Consider the following 26,102-nt stretch of genomic DNA (forward strand, 5'->3'; position numbering starts at 1 on the left):
ACTTGTGTATGTGTGTGAGACATTCACATGCACATACACATACACACACATATATACATTTGCCAAAAAATTTGTTATTTAAAAAAGATAAAAATTTAAGTAGTCTAAATAGAAAATAATTTTCATAAATTACACATGCAAAATATTATTGCTAGTAATTAGACATATAAATATGCATGGGATGAATTAGGGTTTGCTCAGTAGAATTTTGTTTTGGTCATTCTGAGAATATGTTAAGATCTCAGCATGTCCATTTATGATACTTTTTAGATATTCTATAATAGGTAAGTGAATTAAAGCAGTAATCTAGATATTTCAAACCAAACAACTATTTCTGTACTAATTATTTAGCTATTTCATGTGAAAATTTTTTGTCCTTGTTTAAGTAATTGGTGGTAGATTTGGTAAAGACCCTACCAAAACAAATTGAATAGCATTTGCAGTTTCATACTTTCACAAAAACCTTCCTTTTTATTACTTTATTTTTAAAATTTTTAAATTAAATTTCTTATTTATCCTGGTGATCAGGTCCTCCTGAATCCAGGGCAGGTGCTTTATCCACTGCGCCACCTAGCTGCCCCCCTGAATCATGCTATTTTTCACTTTCATTCTTTCTGTTTTTCCCCTTATTCGAGTTTTCTTATACAGAATCACTAATATGGTAATGTTTTACATATTTGCACATGTATATGTCTGATTACTTATCACCTCAGGGATAGGAGGGAGAGAGGAATAGAATTTGGAACTTAAAACTAACTAAAAATGTTCATTAAAATTTTTTTTAATTATTACCTCACAAACATTACCACAAAAACCCCCTTTCTGCTGACTTTCCTCTTACTAACTAAAAAAGAACAGTATACTGAGAATGTTGTCTTTAGTATACAGTTTCTCAAATCAGCATGATGGTAAAAACTGTGGTAGAACTATGTGCTTTCATGCTGATGACATGCTCAAGCCTGATGACAATTTAAAAGGAGTTGGTATATTTTGAAAGACTGATAACTATCATCCTGAGCTGATGGTTAAATGATTTGTTCTTCTGTTGTGGATAGCAGGTATAAACTTTTGGAGTCAAAATTAGAGTCCACACTAAAAAAATCCCTGGAAATAAAGGAAGAAAAAATTGCTGCTTTGGAAGCTCGATTAGAAGAATCAACTAATTTTAACCAGCAACTGCGCCAAGAACTTAAAACAGTAAGTATAACATTTAAGTTTTTTAATTTAGATTTAGGACATTTTATATAAATTGAGTTAAAAAATGACACAGAAAACCAAAATAATTGTCTTTTTCCAAAGTTAAGAAGAGGTGTTGAGCATTTCAAAAATACTTACATTAATATTCACCTTACTGAAACCTGTTAAAGTAGAATCATAAGACATCTGGAATAGTTTTATTAACAATAAGACACTCTGTAAAATAATTTATTAAAAAAAAAAAAGAATAAGACACTCTGAGGGCAACTAGGTGGTGTAGTGGATAAAGCACCAGCCCTGGATTCAAGAGAACCTGAGTTCAAATTTGGCCTCAGACATTTGACACGTACTAGCTGTGTGACCCTGGGCAAGTCACTTAACCCTCACCCTGCAAAAAAGAAAAAAGAAATGGAAGATTCTTGTCACACAATGCCTTGCCAACATAGTAAGCACTTAAATGTTTGTTGACTTTTAATTTTTCATTGTAGATCTTTGCAGTTGCAAAATGACTCCATTGGGAACAAACCTGTGGAGTAGGTAGTGTAAGGGCCAAATTTAGTATGGGGAGAGTTATGTGAAAAGTATTAGAAAAGAGAAAGAACACGTGGAGTTCAGAGAGTTAAGAAAAGGCCTCTCTAGCCTAGAGTTCCAGCCTGGTCTGGTTCTTCCTCAAGTCCTCTGCCACTAGCCTGCTTCAACCATGAACTCCCCTCAAACTGAATGTGGAAGCTTTTTATAGGTCTGGAGCAGAGGCGGTCCTTACACACTGCTTCAAGCTGATTGCTAGGTGTCATCCAAATTCATTCGTTCACTGGACTTGAAGGTGGTCTCGAGTTGAGTTCAAAGTCCTCAGCTTCTGAGAACAATATCTCTTTAAGGGCCAGCCAGGTGTGGTTACAATCTACTTAACTTGAAGTAGGCTAATCAGCAGTCAGTCACTCTCACTTAATTCATTCAGTTTAGATTAATCTCCAGGTGAGCCTTTGAGTATCTGCCAAATCCCATTATTTTCTCACAGTTAATTGGGCAGCTTGCTGTAATATTGGGGTAAGAAAGGAGATTAACAGCCTCTTTTTTAAGAAAAACAAAACACCCACATGTACAAAAATATTTATAGCTGCTCTTTACGTGGTAGCAAGGAATTGGAAGTTGAGGGGGTGCCCATCCATTGGGGAATGGCTGGACAAGTTGTGGTATATGAATACAATGGAATACTATTGTGCTGTAAGAAATGATGAGCAGGAAGAGTTCAGAGAAACCTGGAGGGTCTTACGTGAGCTGATGATGAGTGAGATGAGCAGAACCAGAAGAACATTGTACACAGTATCATCAACATTGAGTGTTGACCTACTGTGATGGACTATATTCTTCTCACCAATGCAATGGTACAGAAGAGTTCCAGGGAACTCATGATAGAAGAGGATCTCCAAATTCAAGAAAAAAAAAAGAAAGAAAGAACTGTGGAGTATAGATGCTGATTGAACCATATTATTTCTTTTGTTTTGGGTGCTGTTGGTGTTTTTTTTTCTATTTTGAGGTTTTGCATCACTGCTCTGATTCTTTCTCTTGTAACAGGATTAATGCAGAAATAGGATTAATGTTATTATGTGTATATATATATGTGTGTGTATATATATATCTATATGTATATGTATAGAGATATATAGATATAACCTATATCAGATTACCTGCTGTCTAGGGGAGGGGGGAGGGAGGGGAGGGAGGGAGAAAAATCTGAAATTGTAAAGCATGTATAAACAAAAGTTGAGAACTATCTTTACATGTAACGGAAAAAATAAAATACCTCATACATTAAAAAAAAAAAAAAGAAAAACAAAACAGGTTTTATTAATGGGAACAAATCTACAACACAGATGAAGTTAATAGAGCTAGGGACAATGAAAAAGGGAATAGACAAACTCACCACCACACCAGTGTCTCTTTCCTGAGCCGCTGGAGTCAGTCCTCTCCTCCTTTCTCTCTCTTAGAAGCCCCCTCTCCCACAGGAAACAGGGCTGTCCACATACACAGCACCAAGCTAATTGGCTGGCAGCCCTGATTGACAGAACTAACAGGTGACTCTACAAATGCAAGTCAGCCAGCTTCTGGACTCAGGAAGACCACCTGACTTGTCCTCACCAGGCTTCTCATCATGGCAGGGCTCCCCTACAGTATCTCCAGAAGGGGGCAGTATTCCGATTCTCACAGTAGGCTGATAGCTTGTTGCAGTGCAACAAAATTTAAAACATAAACACACACACACACCAAAAATAGATTTTGGATTCAAAAAAGCTCAAGTTCAAATACTTTCTTAGCTCTGTGTGCAAGTTACTTAATCTGGTCTCACCTCTATCATCTATAAAGACAAGCAAAATAATACAGACATACCTTAGAGATACTGCAGGTTCAGTTTTAGACCACTATAATAAAGCAGATCATGTCACACAAATTTTTTGGTTTCCCATTATATGTAAAAGTTGTATTTACATTGTACTGTAGTCCATTAAGTGTACAATAGCAGTGTGTCTAAAAAACACAATGCACATACCTTAATTAAGAACTACTTCATTGCTAAAAAATCTTAAACATGATCTGAGCCTTCAGCAAATCATAATTTTCTTGCTGGTGGAGGGTCTTGCCTCTGTATTGATGACTGCTGACTGATCAGTGTGGAGGTTACTGAAGGATACAGTGGCTGTGGCAATTTCCTAAAATAAAACAAAAATGAAATTTGCCACATGAATTAACTCTTATTTTTTTCACTTGAATACTTAGAGGCCATTGTAGGATTATTAATTTTCCTAATTTCAATATCATTGCATCTCAGTGAATGGGGAGACCCAAGAAGAGGAAGAGATGTGGGGGAATGGCGGATTGGTGGAACAGTCAGAACACACACAACATTTATTGATTAGGTTCAACATCTTATATGGGCATGGTTTGTGGCATCCCAAAAGAATTATCATAGTAACATCAAAGATTAGTAATTACAGATCACGATAACAGATACACTAATAATGAAAAAATTTGAGACACAATGTGAGCACATGCTGTTGCCATAAACCTTTAATTTGTAAATAATGCAATATCTGCAAAGCGCAATAAAATAAAGCTCAATAAAATAAGGTATGCCTGTACATGAATTACATACCTTAGTTTGGTAAGAAAAGCACTTTTGAAACCTTAATAATTACATGGATGTTTTTATTTCCTCATTTTATACCTGAGGATATTGAAGCCCTAGAGTAAGTGGTTAGTATAGAATCACACCACATGAGTTATTACTGCAATATGATTTGAGCCTGCTTCTTCAGATTCTTAATTTGGGGGGGGCGGGGCAATGGGGGTTAAGTGACTTGCCCAGGGTCACACAGCTAGTAAGTGTCAAGTGTCTGAGGCCGGATTTGAACTCAGGGTACTCCTGAATCCAGGGCTGGTGCTTTATCCACTGCGCCACCTAGCCGCCCCCAGATTCTTAAATATAGTATTCTTTGAACAGTATTGTGATGTTATAAAATCAAAATACTGAGTGAATTAATGGATTTCTTTCTTCATTGACTGTTGAAACAAAAGAACCAAACACAGAATCTACCAATTTGTCTTATTATCAATTATAATATTAAGCAGTTGATCACTGAATAAAAAATGGTCCTGATGGATATTGCTTTTGAATAGTTCATATAATTACATTTCATACTTTAGTATTGGCTTTAGGCCAGAAGATATTTAAAGGGGTTATTCAGTTAATAAACATTTATTAAAAGCACCTGCTGTGTTCCATGTACTATGTTAAGTATTGAGGGTATGATGAAAGGCAGAAGGCAGTCCCTACTCTCAAGGAGGTCAGTCTCATGTGGGAGACAACATGTGAGCAGCAGTGTACAAAAAAGCTATAGACAGGATAAACTGAAAATAATAGAAGGGAGGTACTAGAATTAAGGGGCATTGGAATGGCTTTCCTATAGAATGTGGGGTTAGCTGGGACTTGAAGAAAGGCAAGACGTAGAGATGAGAAGGATGAGTATTCTAGGGATAAAAGACAGCCAGTAAAAATGCCCAGTTTGAAGATGAAGTGTGTAGTTCAAGGAACAACAAGGAGGCCAATGTCATTGGATAACAGAGTACATGGTAGGGAGTAAAGTGTAAGAAAACTGGAAAGATAAGAAGGGGGCCAGGTTATCAAGGTTGTTGAATGACAGAGGAGGTCAGATCTGTACTTTACAAAGATTAGTTTTACAGGTGAGTCAGAATAAATTGTATTCAGGAGAGATGAGTCAGAAAGACCAACTAACAGGCTATTGCAGTAGTCCAAACCTGAGATGATGAGAATCTACACATAGTAGATGCAATACCAGAGGAGAGAAAGGGGGTGCGGGTATGTATGAGAAATGCTAGAAAGAGAATCAATAGGACTTTGCAACTGATTGAATATGGAAGGTGGGAGTTGGTAAAAGAGATTGTGAGTCTGAGTGACCAGAATGGTAACGGTGACCTCGCATGTAGTAGGGAACTTTGAAAGTGGAGAGGGTTTGGTCTGAAAGACAATGAATTCAGTTTTGAACATGTTGAGTTTAAGATGTTCACGGAACATCCAATTTCAAATGTCCAGTACACAGTTGGAGATGTGAGTTTGGAGATTATGAGAAAGCTTGGTTTTGATCCATCCATCTCTACTAGGAATTGTTTTATTATAGCTCTCTTCCCTTTTGTAGCTAAACTCCTTCAGAAAGCTATTTACAATAGATACTTTCGGGGGCAGCTAGGTGGCGCAGTGGATAGAGCACCGGCCCTGGATTCAGGAGTACCTGAGTCCAAATCCGGCCTCAGACTCTTGACACTTACTAGCTGTGTGACCCTGGGCAAGTCACTTAACCCCCAGTGCCCCGCAAAACAAACAAACAAAAAAACCAGTTGAATACACAATAGATACTTTCTCTTCCTTTCTTTTCATTCTCTTGTTAACTCTCTACAGTCTAGCTTTCAATCTCATCAATCAACCAGAGCCACTCTGTTCAAGGTTCTGAACGATCTAATTGCCAAATCTATTGACCTTTTCTCAATACTCGTCCTTCTTGAGCTCTTTGGAAGCTTGACACTGTCAATCACCCTTTTTATTGTTTTCTTCTCTGTAGGTTTTCAGTGCTCTCCTGGTTATCCTCCTACCTGTCAAGCCACTCTTCACACTTGTTTGCTGAATCTTTTTCCAGGTCATGCCAGCTAACCGTGGGTGTGCCACAGGGCTCTCTTATTGTTCTTCTCTTCTCCCTCTATACTGTTTATTTCACTTGACGTTTTCAGCATTTCTCATGGATTGTATTATCTTTATGCTGATGGTTCTTAAATTTACTTGTCCAATCCTTACCCCTCTGTTGACCTTTGGTCTCATATTTCCAAATGCCTTTTGGGTGTCTTGAACTGGATGTCTAGTAAACATCATAAACTCATTATGTCAAAATTGAACTCATTTATATTTCTCCCGCAAATCTACTCCCTACAAACTTTAATGCTTCTCTTGAGGATATTAGCATCCTCCCAATCCCCCAGGCTTACGACTTAGGTATCAGACTTGACGCCTTACTGTCTCTCCCCTCCCCACCCCCCTGTCCAATTCATTGCTAAGGTCTGTTGATTTTACCCTTACAGCATCACCTACATGTTCCCCTTTACTCTTCTGACACTGCCTCTACCCAGGTACAGACCCTAATCATACCTGGACTATTAAAATAATCTGCTGGCTGGTCTACCTTCCACAAGTCTCTCCCCTCACCAGTCCTCCCCGAATCACAGATATAACCCCCCCACACACACATACACACATTCAATAAACTCCAGTGGTTCCCTGTTACCACCAGCATCAGATATAAAAAATCTTTAGGAAATTCAAAACCCTTTATATCCTTCTCATTCCCTCCCCACCCCACAACAAACACATAAACCTTTCCAGTCTTCTTACACTTTACAACCTTACCTCATGTATTCTGTGATCTACTGACACTTGCTTCCTTGTTCCTAGAGCAAGACATTCCATTTCCTGACTCCATGCATTTTCACTGGCTATCTCCAATGCCTGGAATGCTCTCCTTACATATACCTCCAGGCTTCCCTGACTTCCTTCAAATTCTAGTCAAAATCCCATCTTCTTCAAAAAACCTTTCCCTATCCCCTTTCATTCTAGCACCTTCCCTCTGTTGATTATTTCCAATTTATCCTATATATAGCGTGTGTACATAATTATTTGCATGTTATCTCCCTCATTAGATTGTGAGCTCCATAAAAGCAAAAATGTTTTTTTGCCTTTCTTTGTATCCCCAGCACGTAGCATAGTGCCTGACACATAGTAGGCCTTAATGTTTAATGACTAACTGACAGGATAAGTGGGTGTAAGAATCTATGAGAGCTGAAGAGGTCATCAAAATGATATAAATTGGAAGGAAAGGAGAAAAGGGTTTAGGATAGTGTTGTAAGATACCTACACCCAGATGCCCCAGAGTTAAGAGAGCAAGAGGAAAGAAAGTTGAGATACATGTTATAGTCAGTCTTTTCAAGGAGTTCAGCCATAAAGGAGAGTAGAGATAGAGAACAATAGCTAGTGGGATGGACCAATCAAATGAGATGGGGTTTTTTATTTCTTTTTTTTTTTTTAGGATGGGGGAGACATTGCCATATTTATAAACACTAGGGAAGGAACTAGTAGACAGGGAGAGATTGAAGATAAATGAGATAGTGAGGATGAGAGAGAGGGCAATCTAATAGAATGTGATCATTCATTGAAATAGAGGGGTTTGCCTTGAAAAGGAGATGGGCCCCCTTATTCATGTGTAACAGGGATAAAGGAGGTAGAGACAGAAGGCATCTAAATGATGTGAGAAGAGGAGGGAAGTGGGAGTTCTTAGGGATCGACTTCATTTTTTTTCAATGAATTAAGTGGCATGATTCTCAGATGAAAGGGGGGAAGGTATGGAAGATTTGAGAAGGGATGAAAAACTTTGGAAAACCTGCTATGGTGAGTGATAGTGAATTAATTAGGGCATGGATTGTTTTGGCAAATATTACGCACTTTTAATAAAAGGATTCAAGCAGATACACATCACTTTTGGGGAGAGTGATTTATCAACTTTTTTTTTGTGGTGAAATGGGGGTTAAGTGACTTGCCCAGCTGGGGTCACACAGCTAGTAAGTGTCAGGTATCAGGCCAAATTTGAACTCAGGTCCTCTCGGGTCCTCCTGAATCCAGGGCCGGTGCTTTATCCACTGTGCCACCTAGCTGCCCCAATCAACTATTTTTAAATATCAGATTGTGAGCTCCTCATTAGGCTCTAGTTTTTTGCCTCTTTTGTATATCAAGTGCTTAGCACACAGTGGGCACTTCATAAATGTTTATTGGTTGAAATATATTAGAACTCAATATATTATCAAGGTAGCCTACTCAGTAGGTACCAAGAAAAGAAAGTTTCTAATTTTAGCAGTTTAATTTGGATTATTGTAAATCAGAAATTTTACTATAGTTAATTTTATGTTTGTCTTTTGAAATAAAAAATTAAATTAAAATCTGTGGGACAAGTAAAAAATAAAATATAGAATGGTACTTATAGGATTTAAGTTTAAAAAATATAATTTTGAGAGCAGGGAAGTTTTTGTTTTGGCTTTGTATCACCATTGCCTATCAGAGCACATGATAAATATGTTCATTTCAGTCAATAATGAAAGGGAAATAACTTTAAAATTGGTAATTTTTCCACTTAAATATTTTGATGATATTTTAGGTGAAAAAGAATTATGAAGCTCTTAAACAAAGGCAAGAGGAAGAAAGAATGCTGCAGAATTCTCCTCCAAGATCTGGTGATGATACTAAATGGGAAAGAGAAAGTCAAGAGACAACTAGAGAGCTTTTGAAGGTTAAAGACAGGTTAATTGAGGTGGAGAGGAATGTAAGTATATTTTTAATTAGAATTTATTGAATTAAGTTGTTTAAAGGTTAAAGGTTTCTTAAAGTATAAATCATGAAGTTAACCTAATTGTTCTTCATTTACTACTTCACTTTTAAAATATCTATTGCAAGTTTTACCAAATAATCGCAACATTCTTAAGAATTTACTTTAACAAAGATTTTTGAAAGTCAAAACAGCAAAGTGAATGACAAATTTTATAACAGCAGTTATTATTTTCATATATAAACTTTTCTTCCAAATCACTCAGTGCATTTATAAGAAAAATGCCATTAAACATCCAAGAAAGCCCTACTCTGATGGCTCATTGTAGTCTGAAAGGTGATTGGGGCTATGGGTGCAGTGATGGATATTCTATATTTTTGTAACAAGGGACTGCCAAGCAAAGTTTGGGAGGTGTTGTTCATCACTGGGTTGAACACAAGCTAATGAATTATTAGGCCAGGCCACTGCAACTCTGAGACCATCTACAATCCAGACAATCCAGAGAAATAATAATCATCATCATCAGAAGGAGTACCAGAATCACATAATCCTAAAAACTGGAAGAGAACTTAGAGACTTTTCTCACCTATATGTAAATGGGGATGTCCAAAAAGTCTAGCTTCTGCTTAAAAACTTCCAGTGAGGGGCAGCTAGATGCTGCAATGGATAGAGCACCGGCCCTGGATTCAGGAGTACCTGAGTTCAAATCCGACCTCAAACACTTAACACTTACTAGCTGTGTGACCCTGGGCAAGTCACTTAACCCCAATTGCCTCACTAAAAAAAAAAAAATTTAATTGAAAAAAAATTTAAAAAAACCCAAAACCTTCCAGTGAAGGGCAGTTTTCTGTACAGTTTTCTCAAGCATCCTATTTAATTTTTAATAGCTTTGATTATAGGGGTTTTTTCCTTACTTTAAGCCTAAATCTTCATCCCTGCAACTCCCCATCTATTGTTCCTACTTTTGCCCCCAAGGGCAAAGGAGAACAAATCTTTAAGATGACAACCTTTCATTTATTCTAAGGCAGTAGTATCATGCATGTCCCTTTTACGTATTCTCTTCTGTATGCTTAACAGCTCCAGTTCTTTAAAATGAGCCTCAAATGGTATGTCCTCCATTCCCCTCACCATCAATCAGTCTTACAAGTCACATTCTTTCCAACTCTTTGCTCTTTTGACATTAACCATAGAATTCTTTTGAATTCTAAATTACCTAACTCTCTATCCATTGTTTACAGCATGTTTCAACATAGTTTTATTGTTTGGGGATTACAATATTATACTTAGTAAATACCACAATATAAAATACTGTATATTCTTTAAAAAATGCTTTACTTCTTCAGGTTTTATAAAACAAATTATTTCCCTATTAGTTGGCTTACAGTATATTGCACCTAAAAGTTAAGAAATCCTTGCATGTCTTTATATACCACAGAGGTATTTTAGTTCATGACACATATCAATAATCTCTTAACCTCAGTGAAAGGTAGATAAGATGCAGGTATTAGTAGAAGAATTCATATTGGAAGAGAGTTGATAACTGAAGTCAATTCACAATTTAAATGAGATAGATTAAATTGATAAGTGGAAAGTTGAGAATGAGACTAAGCAGAACTTCTTGTTATCTTGTTGAAGTTAATATACTTTTTTTTTTTTTGGTGAGGCAATTGGAGTTAAGTGACTTGCCCACAGTCACACAGCTAGTGTTAAGTGTCTGAGGCTGAATTTGAACTCAGGTCCTCCTGAATCCAGGGACAGTGCTCTATCCACTGCGCCACCTAGCTGCCCCAATATACATATTTTTAAACAAATGATAAATAAGGGAGTTGACAGTTTCTCTGTAAGGGACTCATTCTTTTACTTTATAAATGTTGAATTTTTTTGTTTGGTTAATAAATTTAGATTAAATACAGTATAAAAGAAGGGAAAAAACAAATTTTTAAACACTAGAATTGAATAACTTTTCTATAACCTATTTAAACCAGATTTGCAAAGGCATACAGAAAATTTCACTTCTGTATTTTGATAAATCCATAATTTCATTAGACAAGATGCCCTTTGAAGACTCTTCATTGTTGTAGGCCCTCCATCTTCTAATATCTGACATCTATCCATACTGTGAGATTTAAAATTGGATATTAGATCATAAATCTCCCCTACTTAACCCTTCCCTTAATTTATCTCCCAGACTAGTAAATGGAAGAAGCTTCTGGTTTTCTAGATAGAGCCTTTATTGTATATAAGGTGTTGTTGATTAGAAGGATAGGAAAATAGAAATACAGTACAAATCGTCTTAAATCTAGGCTTAGTCTATATTCCTTATAAAAACTCACCAAACCGATTTAGGCCACCTTTGGAGTGAGTCAGACCGTCTGTGCCGCGCCGCCAGGAGTCCCGCCAAGCCGGCAAAAAGGCTACTCCCGTTCTCTCCACCCCGGAAGTCAAAAAACCCGGCAGGCAGTCTGACATGCGCAGCAGGCGGACTGTTCATCTCCTCCCCAAAAGGGTGGTCCTTGAAAAACTGGCGTCTTTCAGTTATCCTAACCGACTGTTAAAAACTTTCATATTTTACCACAATACCTTCTTATCCCGTGCCACTTATATCCATGTTCTTCTACAAATCCTTCATAGAGGATCTACCCAATTAATTGAAAGCTTTATTCTGGGTTTTAAAGTATATAGAGTATCAGAAAAGTATGTGTAGTTGAAAGGTTTTCAAGATTGGAGTTGTGAATGGATCCAAACATTCTGGAGGGCATTTCAGAACTATGCCCAAAGGGCTATCAAACTGTACATACCCTTTGATCCAGCAATACCACTGCTAGGTTTATATCCCAAAGACATCCCAAAAAAGAGAAAAAGACCTATTTGAACAAAAGTATTTATAGCAGCTCTTTTTGTGGCGGCTAAGAATTGGAAATCAAAGTAATGCCTATCAATTGGGAAATGGCTAAACAAGCTGTGGTATATGATTATGATGGAATATTATTGTGCTCTAAGAAATGACAAGCAGGATAATTTCAGAAAGGTCTGGAAAGATTTATATGAACTGATGTATAGTGAAGTGAGCAGAACCAGAAGAACTTTGTACAGTGACAATAATACTGTTTGATGAACTGTGAATGACTTAACTATTCTCAGCAATACAATCATCCAAGACAATGCCAAAGGTCTAATGATGAAGCATGCCATCCCCCTCCAAAGAAGAAACTGATATTGATTGAACATAGACTGAAGCATGCTATTTTTCACTTACATTTTTTCCCTTTTATTCAAGTTTTCTTATACAAAATGACTAATATTGTAATGTTTTACATAATTGCACATGTATAACCTCTATCTGATTACTTACTGCCTCAGGGAGGGAAGGAGGGATAGAATTTGGAACTCAAAACTTTAAATAAAAATGTTAATTATTATTGTTTTAAAAAGGAGTTCCCAGGGCAGCTAGGTGGCACCGTGGATAGAGCACCAAACCTGGAGTCAGGAGGACCTGATTTCAAATCCAGCTTCAGACACTTGTCACTTACTAGCTGTGTGACCCTGGGCAAGTCACTTAACCCCAATTGCCTCACCCAAAAAATAAATAAATAAATAAAAAGGAGTTCTCAAGGAGCTAATGCATAGGCTACTGAACTCCAAGGATACTTGGAGTCAGAAAGACATGACTTCAAATCCTACCTTAGACACTTATTAGGTACATTACCTTAATCAAATCACTTAACCTGTGGGCCTTAGTTTCTTCATCTATAAAATAAGAGGCAGCTAGGTGGCGCAGTGGATAGAGCACTGGCCCTGGATTCAGGAGGACCTGAGTTCAAATCCGGCCTCAGACATTTGACACTTACTAGCTGTATGACCCTGGGCAAGTCACTTAACCCCAATTGCCTCACAAATAGATAGATAGATAGATGAATGGATGAATGAATGAATTTTTAAAAAATAAAATAATTTAATTGGGGAAAAAAAGGATTAAAGCTGCCCAGTATTATAGCTTCCCATTTGTTATCCTTTACTATTTCTCTTAAATTTAACCATGTTTTCTACAGCAAGCCTTTTTTTTAACTACTACTTACTTATATGTAAGTCATCATTTGTAGTATCAATCAAAAGGTGTTTAGCAATTGACCACATTCTTTGTAACATGTACTATATTAGGTGCCAATACAAAAGTAAGATCATCCCTGTACTTGAGGAGAATGCCCCATTTTAACAGAAGAATAAGGGATATATAAAATAAATATGGTGGTAGTAGGGAGGAATATTAACAACTGAGGAAGTAAAGAAACGCCACTTGATATGAGCTTTGAAGGGCAGCTAAGGATTTGAAGAGGCGAGGGTGAAAATGTAGAGTATTCTATAATTCAGCTATAACTTGTGGAAAGGCACAAAGAGGAGAAAGATGGATTGTCATGTTCGGGGAACAAGTAGGCCAGTTGGGCTAGACTGTGGAATGAGTAAGGAAGAGTACTATATAAGATTATATTGGAAAGATCAAGTGAGAGATGTTGAAGGACTTCAAATGACAAATGGAGAAGTTTATATTTTATCCTAAAGGCAGCAGGGAGTCATTGAAGTTTTGTGAGCAACAAGCATTTATTAAGTTCCTACTAGCCTTTGAGTTGGAGGACTTGACTTTGAATCCAGCCTCTGCTATTTTTATGAAAGGTAGCTAGGTAGATTAAACACTTAACTTGGGGTCAGGAAGACTGTAGTTTGAATCATGTCTCGTTACTAGCAGGACACTTGATAATTCTATGGGTCATAAAACAGAATGAGGGTCTAGACAGAGAGGATTGATAATGAAGAAAGTGAGAAAAATCTTTTCTGGAAAGGAGAATAAAAAAAAAATCTTGTTTAAAAAAACTAATGAATAGTGGGATTAAAGCACTGGCCCTGGATTCAGGAGGACCTGAGTTCAGATCCAACCTCAGGCACTTGACACTTACTAGCTGTGTGACCTTGGGCAAGTCACTTAACCCTCATTGCTCCACCAAAAACAAACCAAAAAAAAAACAAAACAAAATCACAACAACAAAAAACCACTAATGAATAATGTTATTTGAAAGAAGAATCAATATAACCAGGCTCTGTAATGGAAAAGAAGAAAACAAATAAGCAAAACTGATCAATACATTTCTATAATTTTAGAACAATTCTGCTTTTCATTATATCAGTATTTTTATCAGAGTTCATCATCCTCTCAAATGGAATTAATTTTGATCAAACTTGTTTTTATCAGTACGTCAAAGAAGTCTGAAAAATATGTACAATGTTCCACATGGACCTCCTTTGTCTGCATAGTAGTAGAGTTGGAGATATCTTTGCAGATCTTTTCTTTGTGTTCATGTTTGTTTTTTCTAATTTTGCAGCATTCACTTTTTACTGTTTAGTGGTTGATCTTTCCATTTACATTGTTGCATTCATTGTATATGTTTTCTTGGCTCTGCTTACATTACTCTGCATCTGTCAGTATAAGTCTTTTCATGCTTCCATGTGGTCATTTATATTCTTTGTTTCTTATAACAGAGTAATATTCCATTATTTTCATGTATCAGAATATGTTTAGCCATTACCCCTTTTAATTGATGGGCATCTACTTAACTTTCAGTTCTTTGCTAGTACAAAAAGTGCTGGTATAAGTATTTTAGTATATTTGAGGGCTTTCTTTGTATTAATGACTTCATTGGCATATATATGTGGTAGCAGAACTTCTGGGTCTAAAATTATGGACATTTTAGTCACTTTATTATTTGAAAGCCTTTTGTTGATGCTTAAGTTTCCACATGTTCTGCTTGGTTTCATATTGTTAAGTAGGCTTTTTATACATTTTTTTTCCTTTTCTCTTTTTCACAATTACTATTGTTAACTGTTTCACCTCATCCTATTCCCTTCCCCATATTTTTCCATAAGTAGGCTTTTTAAAAGAAGTTTCTCTCTAGAATTGCTTCTTTTAAGGCATCTTCTTATATTCTTAAGATGCATTGGAAATGCTTGGTTGGAGAGGAGCTTTTAATGCTGTGTTCTACTAGTCAATTTTTTTTTTTTTTTTAGTGAGGCAATTGGGGTTAAGTGACTTGCCCAGGGTCACACAGCTAGTAAGTGTTAAGTGTCTGAGGCCGGATTTGAACTCAGGTACTCCTGACTCCAGGGCCGGTGCTCTATCCACTGCGCCACCCAGCTGCCCCTAGTCAAATGCTTTTTAAAATAATCTATAAGGTCTTTTTTGGATAATAATAATAGTAACAATTTATGTAGAGGTTTAACATTTACAAACTATTTACACGTTGTGTCATTTGATCCTCACAATAACACTTTGAGATAAATGCTATTATCCCAGTTTTATAGATGAGGAAACGAAGAGTGAGAAGTTAAATCACTTGTGAAGGGTTATGTAGCTAGTAATTGTCTGAAACAGCATTTGCACTTGAGTCTTCTTGACTCCCAATATCAATTCTCTGTCCACTGTACCATATGCTTATTCAAATTTGCAGATGAACTAAAGGGGACTAAAATAATGGATAACAGAAGTAAGATTCAGAAATGTCTAGACAGGTTAAAACATTGAGTTGGATGAACTTAACAGGGACCACGGTGAGTTCTGAAATTCTGGTTCAAAAATTCAGCTTCACAAATACACGTAGATAGGGATGAGCATGGCTAGAGAGCAGGAATTCATTCTCAAAAAGATTTTGGCATTTTGGTAGACTTCTCTGGCTTTGAAAGCCCTTTCCAACCTGGCTCCAACCTTTTTCTGAGCTTACTATACATTATTTCTTTTCACATATTCTAAAGTCCAGGTTAATGAGTCAGCAGTATGATATGGCAGTGAAGAATGATAGTATAATTGTAAACTACCATAATGAAAAAGGAGAACGCTTGTTTTCCAGGAATTACACTACCATGATCAGATAACATTTGGAGTGGTGTATACAGTATTTTAAGGACTTTGATAAACTGGTGATTATCCAGAAGAGGGTAGTTAGGATGGTAAAAGGGCCTAAAGTGATTGCTTTATGAGGAAAGGTTGACAGAACTACTGCTATTTTGCCTGGAGAAGAAACTTCATTTCATTATCCCTTTATACTTCTAAAAATTACTGAAATTGGGAGACGGCTAGGTGGCACAGTGGATAAAGCACCAGCCCTGGATTCAAGAGTGCCTGAGTTCAAATCTGGCCTCAGACACTTGACACTTACTAGCTGTGTGACCCTGGGCAAGTCACTTAATCCCCATTGCCCTGCAAAAAAAAAAAGAAAAAGAAAAAAAAAATTATTGAGCTTCCCAAAGAGTTTTTGTTTATGTGGTTATATCTCTTGTTTACTATATTAGAAATTAAAATGTCTTTGTATTTTTATGAGAACAGTTTGACCTCATGAATCCCCTGAAAGCAGCTCAGGGAACCCTATGTGTCTGTGGACCAGATTTTGAGAATCTCTGTTCCAGGGATGGCCTCTGGTTATATAGGCTCTTTCGTTTTCCTCCCAGAAAACACACAAAATAAATTAAAAATAAAATAATTTGCATAGCATAAATTATTTCATCTAATAAAATAAACAAGTAGATATTTATTAAAATGCTTCAAACTATTATAAAATGCTGTTTTAAAATTTACTTATTCACATTAACTAGTACTATTTAAAACCATGTTCCCTTAGTATATAGTGACATCTAGTGCAAAACTTTAATGTGACATAGAAGACCTATAAAACCCATGTTATCCTTGATATTTGACATTTAGTATAATAAAGGGCATTCCATTGAATTTCTTTTTTTTTTTTTTGCGGGGCAGTGGGGGTTAAGTGACTTGCCCAGGGTCACACAGCCAGTAAGTGTCAAGTGTCTGAGGCCGGATTTGAACTTAGGAACTCCTGAATCCAGGACTGGTGCTTTATCCACTGCGCCACCTAGCTGCCCCTCCATTGAATTTCAATCCTAATTTTTTCTGTATTTTATATTTTTAAGACACGTCCTGCCATTTTCAATGTTTAATTTTTTTCTTCTATTTTTGATAGTATTTATACCTTGTGATGCCCTTCCTCCCCTCCCCCCCCCCCAAATTGTATTCAATTGACTTCAGAAGACCTGGGTTTGCGTCTCTTTTTATTTATTTATTCATTCATTCATTCATTCATTCATTCATTTATTTATTTATTTGCAGGGCAATTAGGGTTAAGTGACTTGCCCAGGGTCACACAGCTAGTAAGTGTCAAGTGTCTGAGGAGGCCAGATTTGAACTTAGGTCCTCATGTATCCCAGGCTGGTGCTTTTATCCACTGTGCCACCTAGCTGCTGCCGGTTTGAATCTCTTTTTGAGTAATTCTTGCTAACATTTAGCAAGTTATTTAACTTCTTTGACCTTCTTTCCATTCATATGAAAAATTAGTTTTAAAAACTGAGGTAGGCTTTGCCTACCATACAAGGTTGTAATGAGGGTTGAATTAAATAACATGTTAAATCCTTTGTCATTGTAAAGAAGTTTGCAAAAATCTGTCATTGTTACTGGAATTGCCTTTTCTTCTTTGGATTTCCAGTGAAATTTTAAGTTTAATAAGATGCAGTGTGATTTCAAATCAGGAAGATCTTTGTTCATTTCCCACCTCTGGCACTATTAAATATTTTACTTTGAAAGTTATTTAACTTAAATGTACTTCAGACAACTTCCTACAGTTTATTTACTAAATCATAGGTTGCAATCTGCTGGTAGAAGGAATAACCTTACTAGAAGTTTGCCAGGCTGACAAAATTACAGATAACTCCTTTGAGTTTGAGATTATCACTTAAAATACATTCTGAATAAGGTTTCCAAAAAATCCTTATCTAATCCGTAATTATCTTAGATACTTGTGTTTTATTCAGTTCATAGGCTTGAGTTTGTATTTCTTAATTTATGTTGTTTCTTTACTAAGAATGCTACCCTGCAAGCAGAGAAACAAGCATTGAAAACTCAGTTGAAGCAACTTGAGACACAGAACAATAATCTACAGGCCCAGATTCTTGCACTTCAGCGGCAAACTGTTTCTTTACAAGAACAAAATACTACCCTTCAGACTCAGAATGCCAAACTTCAGGTAATTATTATATTAAATTTTTAGTGGGAAGGTTTCATCAAAACTAGAAATTCTTTTAGGAACAGAAAACTTTGGTATCAATTACCAGTCATGCCAAATACGTGATACTGGTTCTAGGTTTAAAATTTTAACCATGGATGAATTAAAATATTTATAATACTTTGGTTAGAATATTATATCAAGATTATTAGGCTTCTAAATAAAAATAAGTAAAATAAGAGTAAATAGGATATGATAATACAATATAAAAAATAAATTTTAGAACTTTTTTTAAAAGTTGAGATTGTAGTGGGTATTGTTTCAGAGTATATATGGCTATAGCATATGAACCCTGGTTTCCTTTTTCCAGATTTTGAGTCAATGACTAGAAAATGATATACAGATAGGGTATGGCTTTTTAAAATAATTTTTGGACTCTTAAGACTTTCCTGTATTCTTGTTTTCATTAAACTGTCAAGTCATTAAATATTAAGTGCCTAAGATGTGCAAGGCACTTGGGGTACAAAGACGAAAAGAAATCAATCCCTTCCTTCCAAGAACCTAAATCCTGCCATAGCCTGAGAAGGGAAAAAATCAGTCTCCTTCACCTTAAAGACAGTAAAAAAAAAAAAAGAGTCATCTAGAAACCTCTGAAAGGAATAAAGAGGTTTCCTTTGTCTTTATCTAACTTTTATTAGAAACATGTTATCAATATAACTTAAGCTATTTTTAGGGAAAATGTTTTTTAAACTTTTAAAAAAGGTTTAAAGTGGATAGGAACAGATTTATGAATTTTTAATTTATAAGAATTCCTGATCTAAGAATCAAAATGTTCCAAAATCCTTTTTACTCACTTTTTGCTAAATCAATATTAGATTTTCTTTCTCATCCGATAATTATGTTGTATTATGATTGTCATTACAGGTGGAAAACTCTACCCTTAATTCCCAAAATACCTCACTCATGAATCAGAATGCCCAATTATTAATTCAGCAGTCTGCCTTGGAAAATGAAAATGAATCTATAATAAAAGAAAGAGAAGAACTTAAATCTCTCTATGATGCACTGGTCAAAGACCATGAAAAATTGGAAAATCTTCATGAACGCCAAGCTTCTGAGTATGAGTCTCTCATTGCCAAACATGGAACACTAAAGTCTATACACAAAAATCTTGAAGTGGAACATAAGGACCTTGAAGATCGGTAATTTTTGTTGTTTTCTTGTTTATAAAATATGTAAATAGTTTTTCCAGGTTAGCTCAATGAATTCCATACAATAAGTAAACATCAAAGAAATATTTTGTAAAATAATTGCTTTTTCTTCAATTCTTAAGTATTTTATTTTTAAAAAATATTTTAGTGATACCTTTCATTTCCCATCTCTTTTTTCCAGATTGAACCCTCCCTTCTGACAATTAATTAAAAATATATGACAGACCATATTTAACAATGTATAGGGCAGCTAGGTGGCACAGTGGATAGAGCACTGGCCCTGGAGTCAGGAGTACCTGAGTTCAATTCCGGCCTCAGACACTTAACACTTACTAGCTGTGTGACCCTGGGCAAGTCACTTAACCCCAATTGCCTCACTTAAAAAAAAAAAAAAACAACAATGTATAAATAATATGTCCTTATATATAGTCTTACACCTTTCTGTGTGTATTTCATTATCCAAGACCTTCACTGGTTTTTCAGTTACTTAGAATTTTATTTCCGTTTAGTGGCTTTTCATTTATATTTTTGTAATCACTGTATATATTTTCTTAGTTCTTTTTATTTTGCTTTGCAGTAATTCATAAGTATTCCCACGGTTTCTGAATTCTTCATATTTAAGATGTCTTTTAACACAGTAATATCCAACTATGTTCATAAACTATAGTTTTTTCCATCTATTCCCCAATTGATGGGTACCCATTTTGCTTCCAATTCTGTTACCACAAATAATGTTGCTATGAATATTTTGCTGTCTTTGACGTTTTTTCCGTCTTCAACTTCCTTTGAAGGTAGTTCAGTAGTGAAGACTTGGCTATCCTAATTATCATTATGCCTAATTTAGTTATTTTTCTTGCATAATTCAAAATTGAAACATATAACTTTTAGACTAAATAACAGTTCTGCCAGCTGTGCATCACTGTGTTTGACTTCCTAACTGTTCTAACATTGGCTTTTCTCCCCTTCTATTATCTCTTTCAGTTTGCATGGTGTGAAGTAAAATGTCAGGTTTTTTCCCCCAGTTGTTTTAACTTTTTCTTACTCTTACTGAGTTGGAACAGTTCATGTGGTTGATATTTTATTTATAGTTCACGGGGTTTTTTAGAAAACTTCATATTTTTAAACTACTTATTAGAGAATAGCTCATGGTGATATAAATTTATATCAGTTTCCTTTTTTTTTTTTTTGAATATCAGGTCTTTCTCAGTGATATTTCATGTAGATCCTATCCCCCATTCTATTGTATCTTTTCTAATTCTGCTCTTATTTATTTACTTTTTACTAAGAGGACATTTTAAGTTAAATATTTAACTTTCCCTCCCTGCCTCCTCCTACCCCCCCATTCCCAGCTATAACCAATTACTGAAACAGAAAGGACAGTTGGAAGAATTGGAAAAAATGCTCAAAGTTGAGCAAGAGAAAATGATTCAAGAAAATAAGAAACATGAAACTGTAGCTGCAGAATACAAGATACTTCGAGGTGAAAATGATAGGTAATGACTAAAGATGTCCAGTCCTATGTTTTCCTTCATTATAAATTAAATTTGTTTTTCACAGTACTATCCATAATGATAATCCCAGTTCTTGACTGAGAATTTTTTAGATATTTAAGAGACTTTATTTATTCACAGAGTAGGTTCTTCAGTGTTTGTAGAAATATTGAATTTAATTGTGTAAATGATATAATTTAGTTGTCCCCCTATATATTCTCAAATTAGTAATCAAAGAATAATCTGCCTGTCCTAGTATTCAATAGTAAGTTGAACAGATATAATTTCTTTATTGAATCTATCTACTTTGCACTGAATGTTAAGAAACTTTTAATTTTGTGAAATAAAAAGTCAATATCCATTTTCTCTTTTATACTTTAATCCTTTTCTTATAATTTATCACTTCTAAGAAAGATGATGGTACTTTGTGACAAAATGTTGAATATAAATTTCGTAATCATAATGTTTATTTTCAAGAGAAAAGAAATATCTATAATTTAATCAGTTATGTTTCTTTTTAATCCTTCTCTGTTTTAAGTTAGGGGGTTTTTATTTATGTAAAATTGTAGTCAAGAAAACTTTGCTTTCCTCTGTACTATTATACCCAATTTAGTGAGTCTAAACATTAGGATAGGATTACAAGTTAAAAAGAAAATGTTAGCCAATATGAAAATCTTATGTATCTCTGCTGATTTTCTAATTAAAGGTTGAGTCACACATATAATCAACTGGTGAGAGAGACTGAAGTTTTACAAATTGACCATAAGAATTTAAAGAGCCTGTTAAACAATTCTAAATTGGAGCAAACAAGATTAGAAGCTGAATTTTCAAAGCTAAAGGAACAGTACCAACAGCTGGATATTACATCAACTAAACTGAATAACCAATGTGAGGTGAGTTCCCATGGCTTTTTTTCTTATTAGTTCCATAGTGTTTGGGGGAAACACTATGACATCACTAAAAATTGACTTGTCACAGTTACAGTTGGAGCATTGAGGTATAAGAAATTTGAATATACCAGTAAGAAAAAGTTGGATCTGTTTTGATATCTATCGATACAATTTATCTGTCAGAGACATTTGAAAGTAACTCCCTGATCTACTTTGACCATTAATTTCAATTTCATTTATCATTCAAATCTTTTATAACTTTAGGTTCTAAAAAGTAATGAATTAGATGTATTTCAGTTCTTACATCTTTTCCAGTTAAGCTTTGGTGAAGGTATTAGTAAGCAAATACAGAATGATAGCAGAAAAGGAAAAATTAAGGCCCAAAATAATCTGCCTCTGAATAATTATGACCTTGAGTTTACATTAAAGCCTAGTTTCTCATCATGGAGGTAGTTCTTAGAAACTAGCAATCAATTAACCTTTAAATGGGACTGCTGATGGCATAGATAAAAGCCTAAAGATTTATACTCTGCATCTTGTTGTCTAAAGTCTTCAATCAGAAACATTCACTTTGAAAGAAGTTATATTTGGTTACTATCAGTGCTCATCAAATCAAATCCACATATTGCCAGTGTTCTGGTATTAATCTGATTCAGTTACAGTATTTTATAAATACTTTAAAAAAATTAAAACATCTAAATGGGACATAATTATTAAACTGCAGGAATTTAGATTTTTAAAAATTAGAACATCTAAATGAGATATAATTATTAAACTACAAGAATTTATAAAATCTGATTTAAGAAGAAATCCTAAATTTCCAATTAAAATGCTGCCTGCACACAATCATCCCACATAATTTCTACATACTAACTGCAGCAAAACACTGACATTCATTTCATACTCATTAATTATCAACAAATCCAATGAGAAACTGTAGTAAGTGACTTCTTCCATCCCAGAACTATATAAGTATTCAGCCAGAAGCCTAAGGGCAATGGGAAAGGAGGCTGCCCACAAAGTCTGTTTCAGAACAGAGTAGTCTCCCACCATGACCAGATACTTATAGCCTTGAAAATTCTGGTCAGGAATGGAAGAATCACCCAAGATAGCCCCAAAGCAATCAGGAAGCACAAGAGAGGGAAACTTGGGAGAATATGGAAAATAGCATCCATCAGGGACCAGTAGCAAAGCAACATTCAGACACCCAGGTCTAGAGGCTCTGAAGTCCTTAATTCTCTCTTTATTGAGGCATCAGAGAATGCCCTAAAGATCCAAGGCTCTGAATCTCACAGATCAAAACCTGAACTGTGGGAAGTGAAAATAAGTATAGAAACTTGCTTGAGACCAAGCAAGGCCCAGAAGTTCAGCAAGTTCAGGATCTAAAGCTGGAGAGATGAGTAAATCCAAAAAAAATGCCAACCAGTATAAAGAAAATTATTTTAGCTCTAGTTGTTATTTAGTTTTTTCAGTCTTGTCTGACTTTTTGTGACCCTTTTTGGTGTTTTATTAGCAAAGATATTGGAGTGAATTAACATTTCCTTCTCCAGTTCATTTTACAGATGAGGAAACTGAAGCAAACAGGTTTTACTTGTCACATAGCTAGTAAGTGTCTGAGGCCAGATTTAAATTCAGGTCTTCATGACTCCAAGTGCAAGACTTTATCCATGATGCCACAAACTCTTTAATAACTGCAGCTAGTGACTCAATGGAAAAAATGGATTTTCCATGACACCTATACAAATACATAGAAGAAATGAAGAAGACAAAAAATAAAATTAAAATTCTGGAAGAAAGAATTGGAGGGAGAATAGTTTAGAAGCAAAAGTAGTAAATTTACTGAAGTAACAGACTCCTCCTTGAGAACTAGAATCATTGAAACAAATCAGTGACTCCATGAGACAGCAAAAAGTATTAGAACAAAATCAAAAGATGGAAAAAAATAGAAGAAAAATGTATGATACTTGTTACCAAAAACAACTGACCAGTAAAACAGATGAAGGTGAGAGAGTTTTTAAATCTTTGGACTTTATAAAAACCATGATGTTTTTTGTTTTTGTTTTTTAAATCTCCTGGACATTGCATTTCAAGAAATATTAATGAAAAGGGTCTAGGTAGAACACACTGATCACCTGCAGAAGGAAATCCCCAAAATAAAAGTATGAGAAATGTCATATCAGAATCCCACATTAAAAAAAAAAAAAAGGTGCTACAAGCATACTGAAAGAAGTTCAGGTACCAAAGAATGAAAGCCAGGTTCACACACATGTGGCAGTTTCTACCATAAATCTGAGTTTGGAATACAGTATTGCAAAAAAGTAAAAGATACAGACTTACAACCAAGAATTACTTACCCAGCAAAATTGAATATAGCATAAAGGGTAACAAATGTATCTTTAATGTAATAGTGGACTTTCAAACATTTCTGATGAAAAGAGTAGGACTGAGTTGAGTAGGACTTTTCAAAGTAAGACTTTTCAAGAGACTAGAAAAATCCAGAAAGATAAATTTATTTGAGGAATTGGAAGGGGCTTAAGGGTGATATTGTAGTAACATTCTGATAGGAGGAGAAGAAACAAGTATCACTTCAGAAACTTAATGTCTTCTGAGAAAAAAAGTCAACAGCTTGAAAAGCCAAATGGAAAAGCTCTCTGACGCAAATAATTACCTAAGAATTAGGATTGAACAAATGGAAGCTAGTGACTTTATGAGAAACCAAGACACAATAAAGCAAATCCAAATGAATAAAAAATAGAAGGCAATCTGAAATATCTTCTTGGAAAGACTGCTAGGCTGAAAAATAGATCCAGGAGAGATAATTTGAAAATCATTGGTCTACCTGAAAACCATGATCACGGAAAGAGCTTAGACATCATCTTCCAAGAAATTGTCAGGGAAAATTTCAGAAGGTAAAATAGAAATTGAAAGAATCTACTGATCACCTCCTAAAAGAGATACCAAAAGGAAAACTCCCAGGAATATTATAGGCAAATTCCAGAGCTCCCACGTCAAGAGGAAAATATTACAAGCTGCCAAAAAAGAAAGAATTCAAGTACTGTGGAGCCCCAGTCAGGATAGCACAAGATCTAGCAGCTTCTACATTAGAGGACCGGAGGGCATGGAATATGATATTCCAAAGGGCAAAGGAAATGGGATTCCAGCAAAACTCAGCGTTATCTTTCAGTGGAAAAAAATGGGACTTCAATGAAAAAGAAGACTTTCAGATATTTGTGATGAAAAGACCCAAAATGAATGGCAAATTTGACTTTCAAATACAAGACCCTAGAGAACCATAAAAAAATTGGAGTTGGGGGCCATACCTGGGGTCATGCAGTGGGTGACTATCTTGTGTCTGAGGCCGGGTTTTGGCTGGGGTTCCCCTGGGTCTGGGTTGGATCCTTTGTCCACTGCGTCACCTAGCTGCCCTATGATGACATCTTTAGGGTAAAATTGAGGGGTGAGAGGAATGCACTGGGGGAGGGGAAAGGGCAGAGGTAGCATGGGGTGAAATCCCACATGAAAGAAACAGGAAAGGGCTTATGGAGTGGGGGGAAGAGATGGGGGAGGAGCAGGGCAGTAAATGAATTTTATACTCATCAGAATAGACTCAAAGACCTTAAACTCATCATAGCTGCCTCAAGGAGGGATTAACACACACACCCAATTGGGTGGAATAATCTATTTAATCTGGGCAGTAAGTGAGCCTAACACTAATCAGAATTGGCTCAAGGAGGGAACAACATACACACTCAATTGGGTGGAGTAATCTAACCCAGCAGGGAAATAGGAGGGGAGGGGGATAAAGAGAGAGGGGCAAAAGAAGGGAGGGCAGATTGGGGGAGGGGACAGACAGAAGCAAACCCCTTTTGAAGAGGGATAGGGTAAAAGAAGATATATAATAGAGTAAATATCATGGGGAAGGGAATAGGATGGAGGAAAACAGTTAACAATAGTAATCATGAAAAAGAGAAAAGGAAAAATTGTACAAAAAATATTTATAGCAACTCTTTATGGTGGCTAAGAACTGGGAATCAAGGGAATGTCCATCAGTTGAGGAATGACTGAAGAAGCTGTGGTGGTGTATGATTGTAGTCTTGTGCTCTAGGAAATGACAAACAGGATGATCCCAGAAAAACCTGGAAAGACTCATATGAACTGATGTATAGTGAAGTGAGCAGAACTGGGAGGACAGTGTGCATAGTGACAGCAGTATTGTCTGACGAGTAATTGTGAATGACTTAACTACTCTCAGCAATATAATGATCCAAGACAATCCCAAGGGACTTATGATGAAGCATACTATCCACTCCCATAGAAAGAACTGATAAAAAGA

The 26,102-nt window shown here is 35.7% G+C and overlaps 1 protein-coding gene across 15 annotated transcripts in view; it reads left to right on the forward strand.

The window, feature by feature from the left end:
* Positions 1 to 26,102, forward strand: part of CCDC88A (coiled-coil domain containing 88A) — a 155,218-nt gene that overhangs the window by 99,819 nt on the left and 29,297 nt on the right. For 12 of the 15 annotated variants that reach the window (XM_043982300.1, XM_043982301.1, XM_043982302.1 and 9 more), the window contains exons 17-22: positions 1,056 to 1,197; positions 8,961 to 9,125; positions 18,038 to 18,199; positions 19,103 to 19,380; positions 20,739 to 20,882; positions 21,586 to 21,772. In XM_043982300.1, the coding sequence (XP_043838235.1) occupies positions 1,056 to 1,197; positions 8,961 to 9,125; positions 18,038 to 18,199; positions 19,103 to 19,380; positions 20,739 to 20,882; positions 21,586 to 21,772 (1,078 nt within the window). The remainder of the gene's footprint in view (positions 1 to 1,055; positions 1,198 to 8,960; positions 9,126 to 18,037; positions 18,200 to 19,102; positions 19,381 to 20,738; positions 20,883 to 21,585; positions 21,773 to 26,102) is intronic. The other 3 variants (XM_043982305.1, XM_043982297.1, XM_043982299.1) reach the window with 2 other exon arrangements.

The sequence above is a fragment of the Dromiciops gliroides genome, chromosome 2, assembly GCF_019393635.1.
Source record: "Dromiciops gliroides isolate mDroGli1 chromosome 2, mDroGli1.pri, whole genome shotgun sequence".
NCBI classification, from domain to species: domain Eukaryota; kingdom Metazoa; phylum Chordata; class Mammalia; order Microbiotheria; family Microbiotheriidae; genus Dromiciops; species Dromiciops gliroides.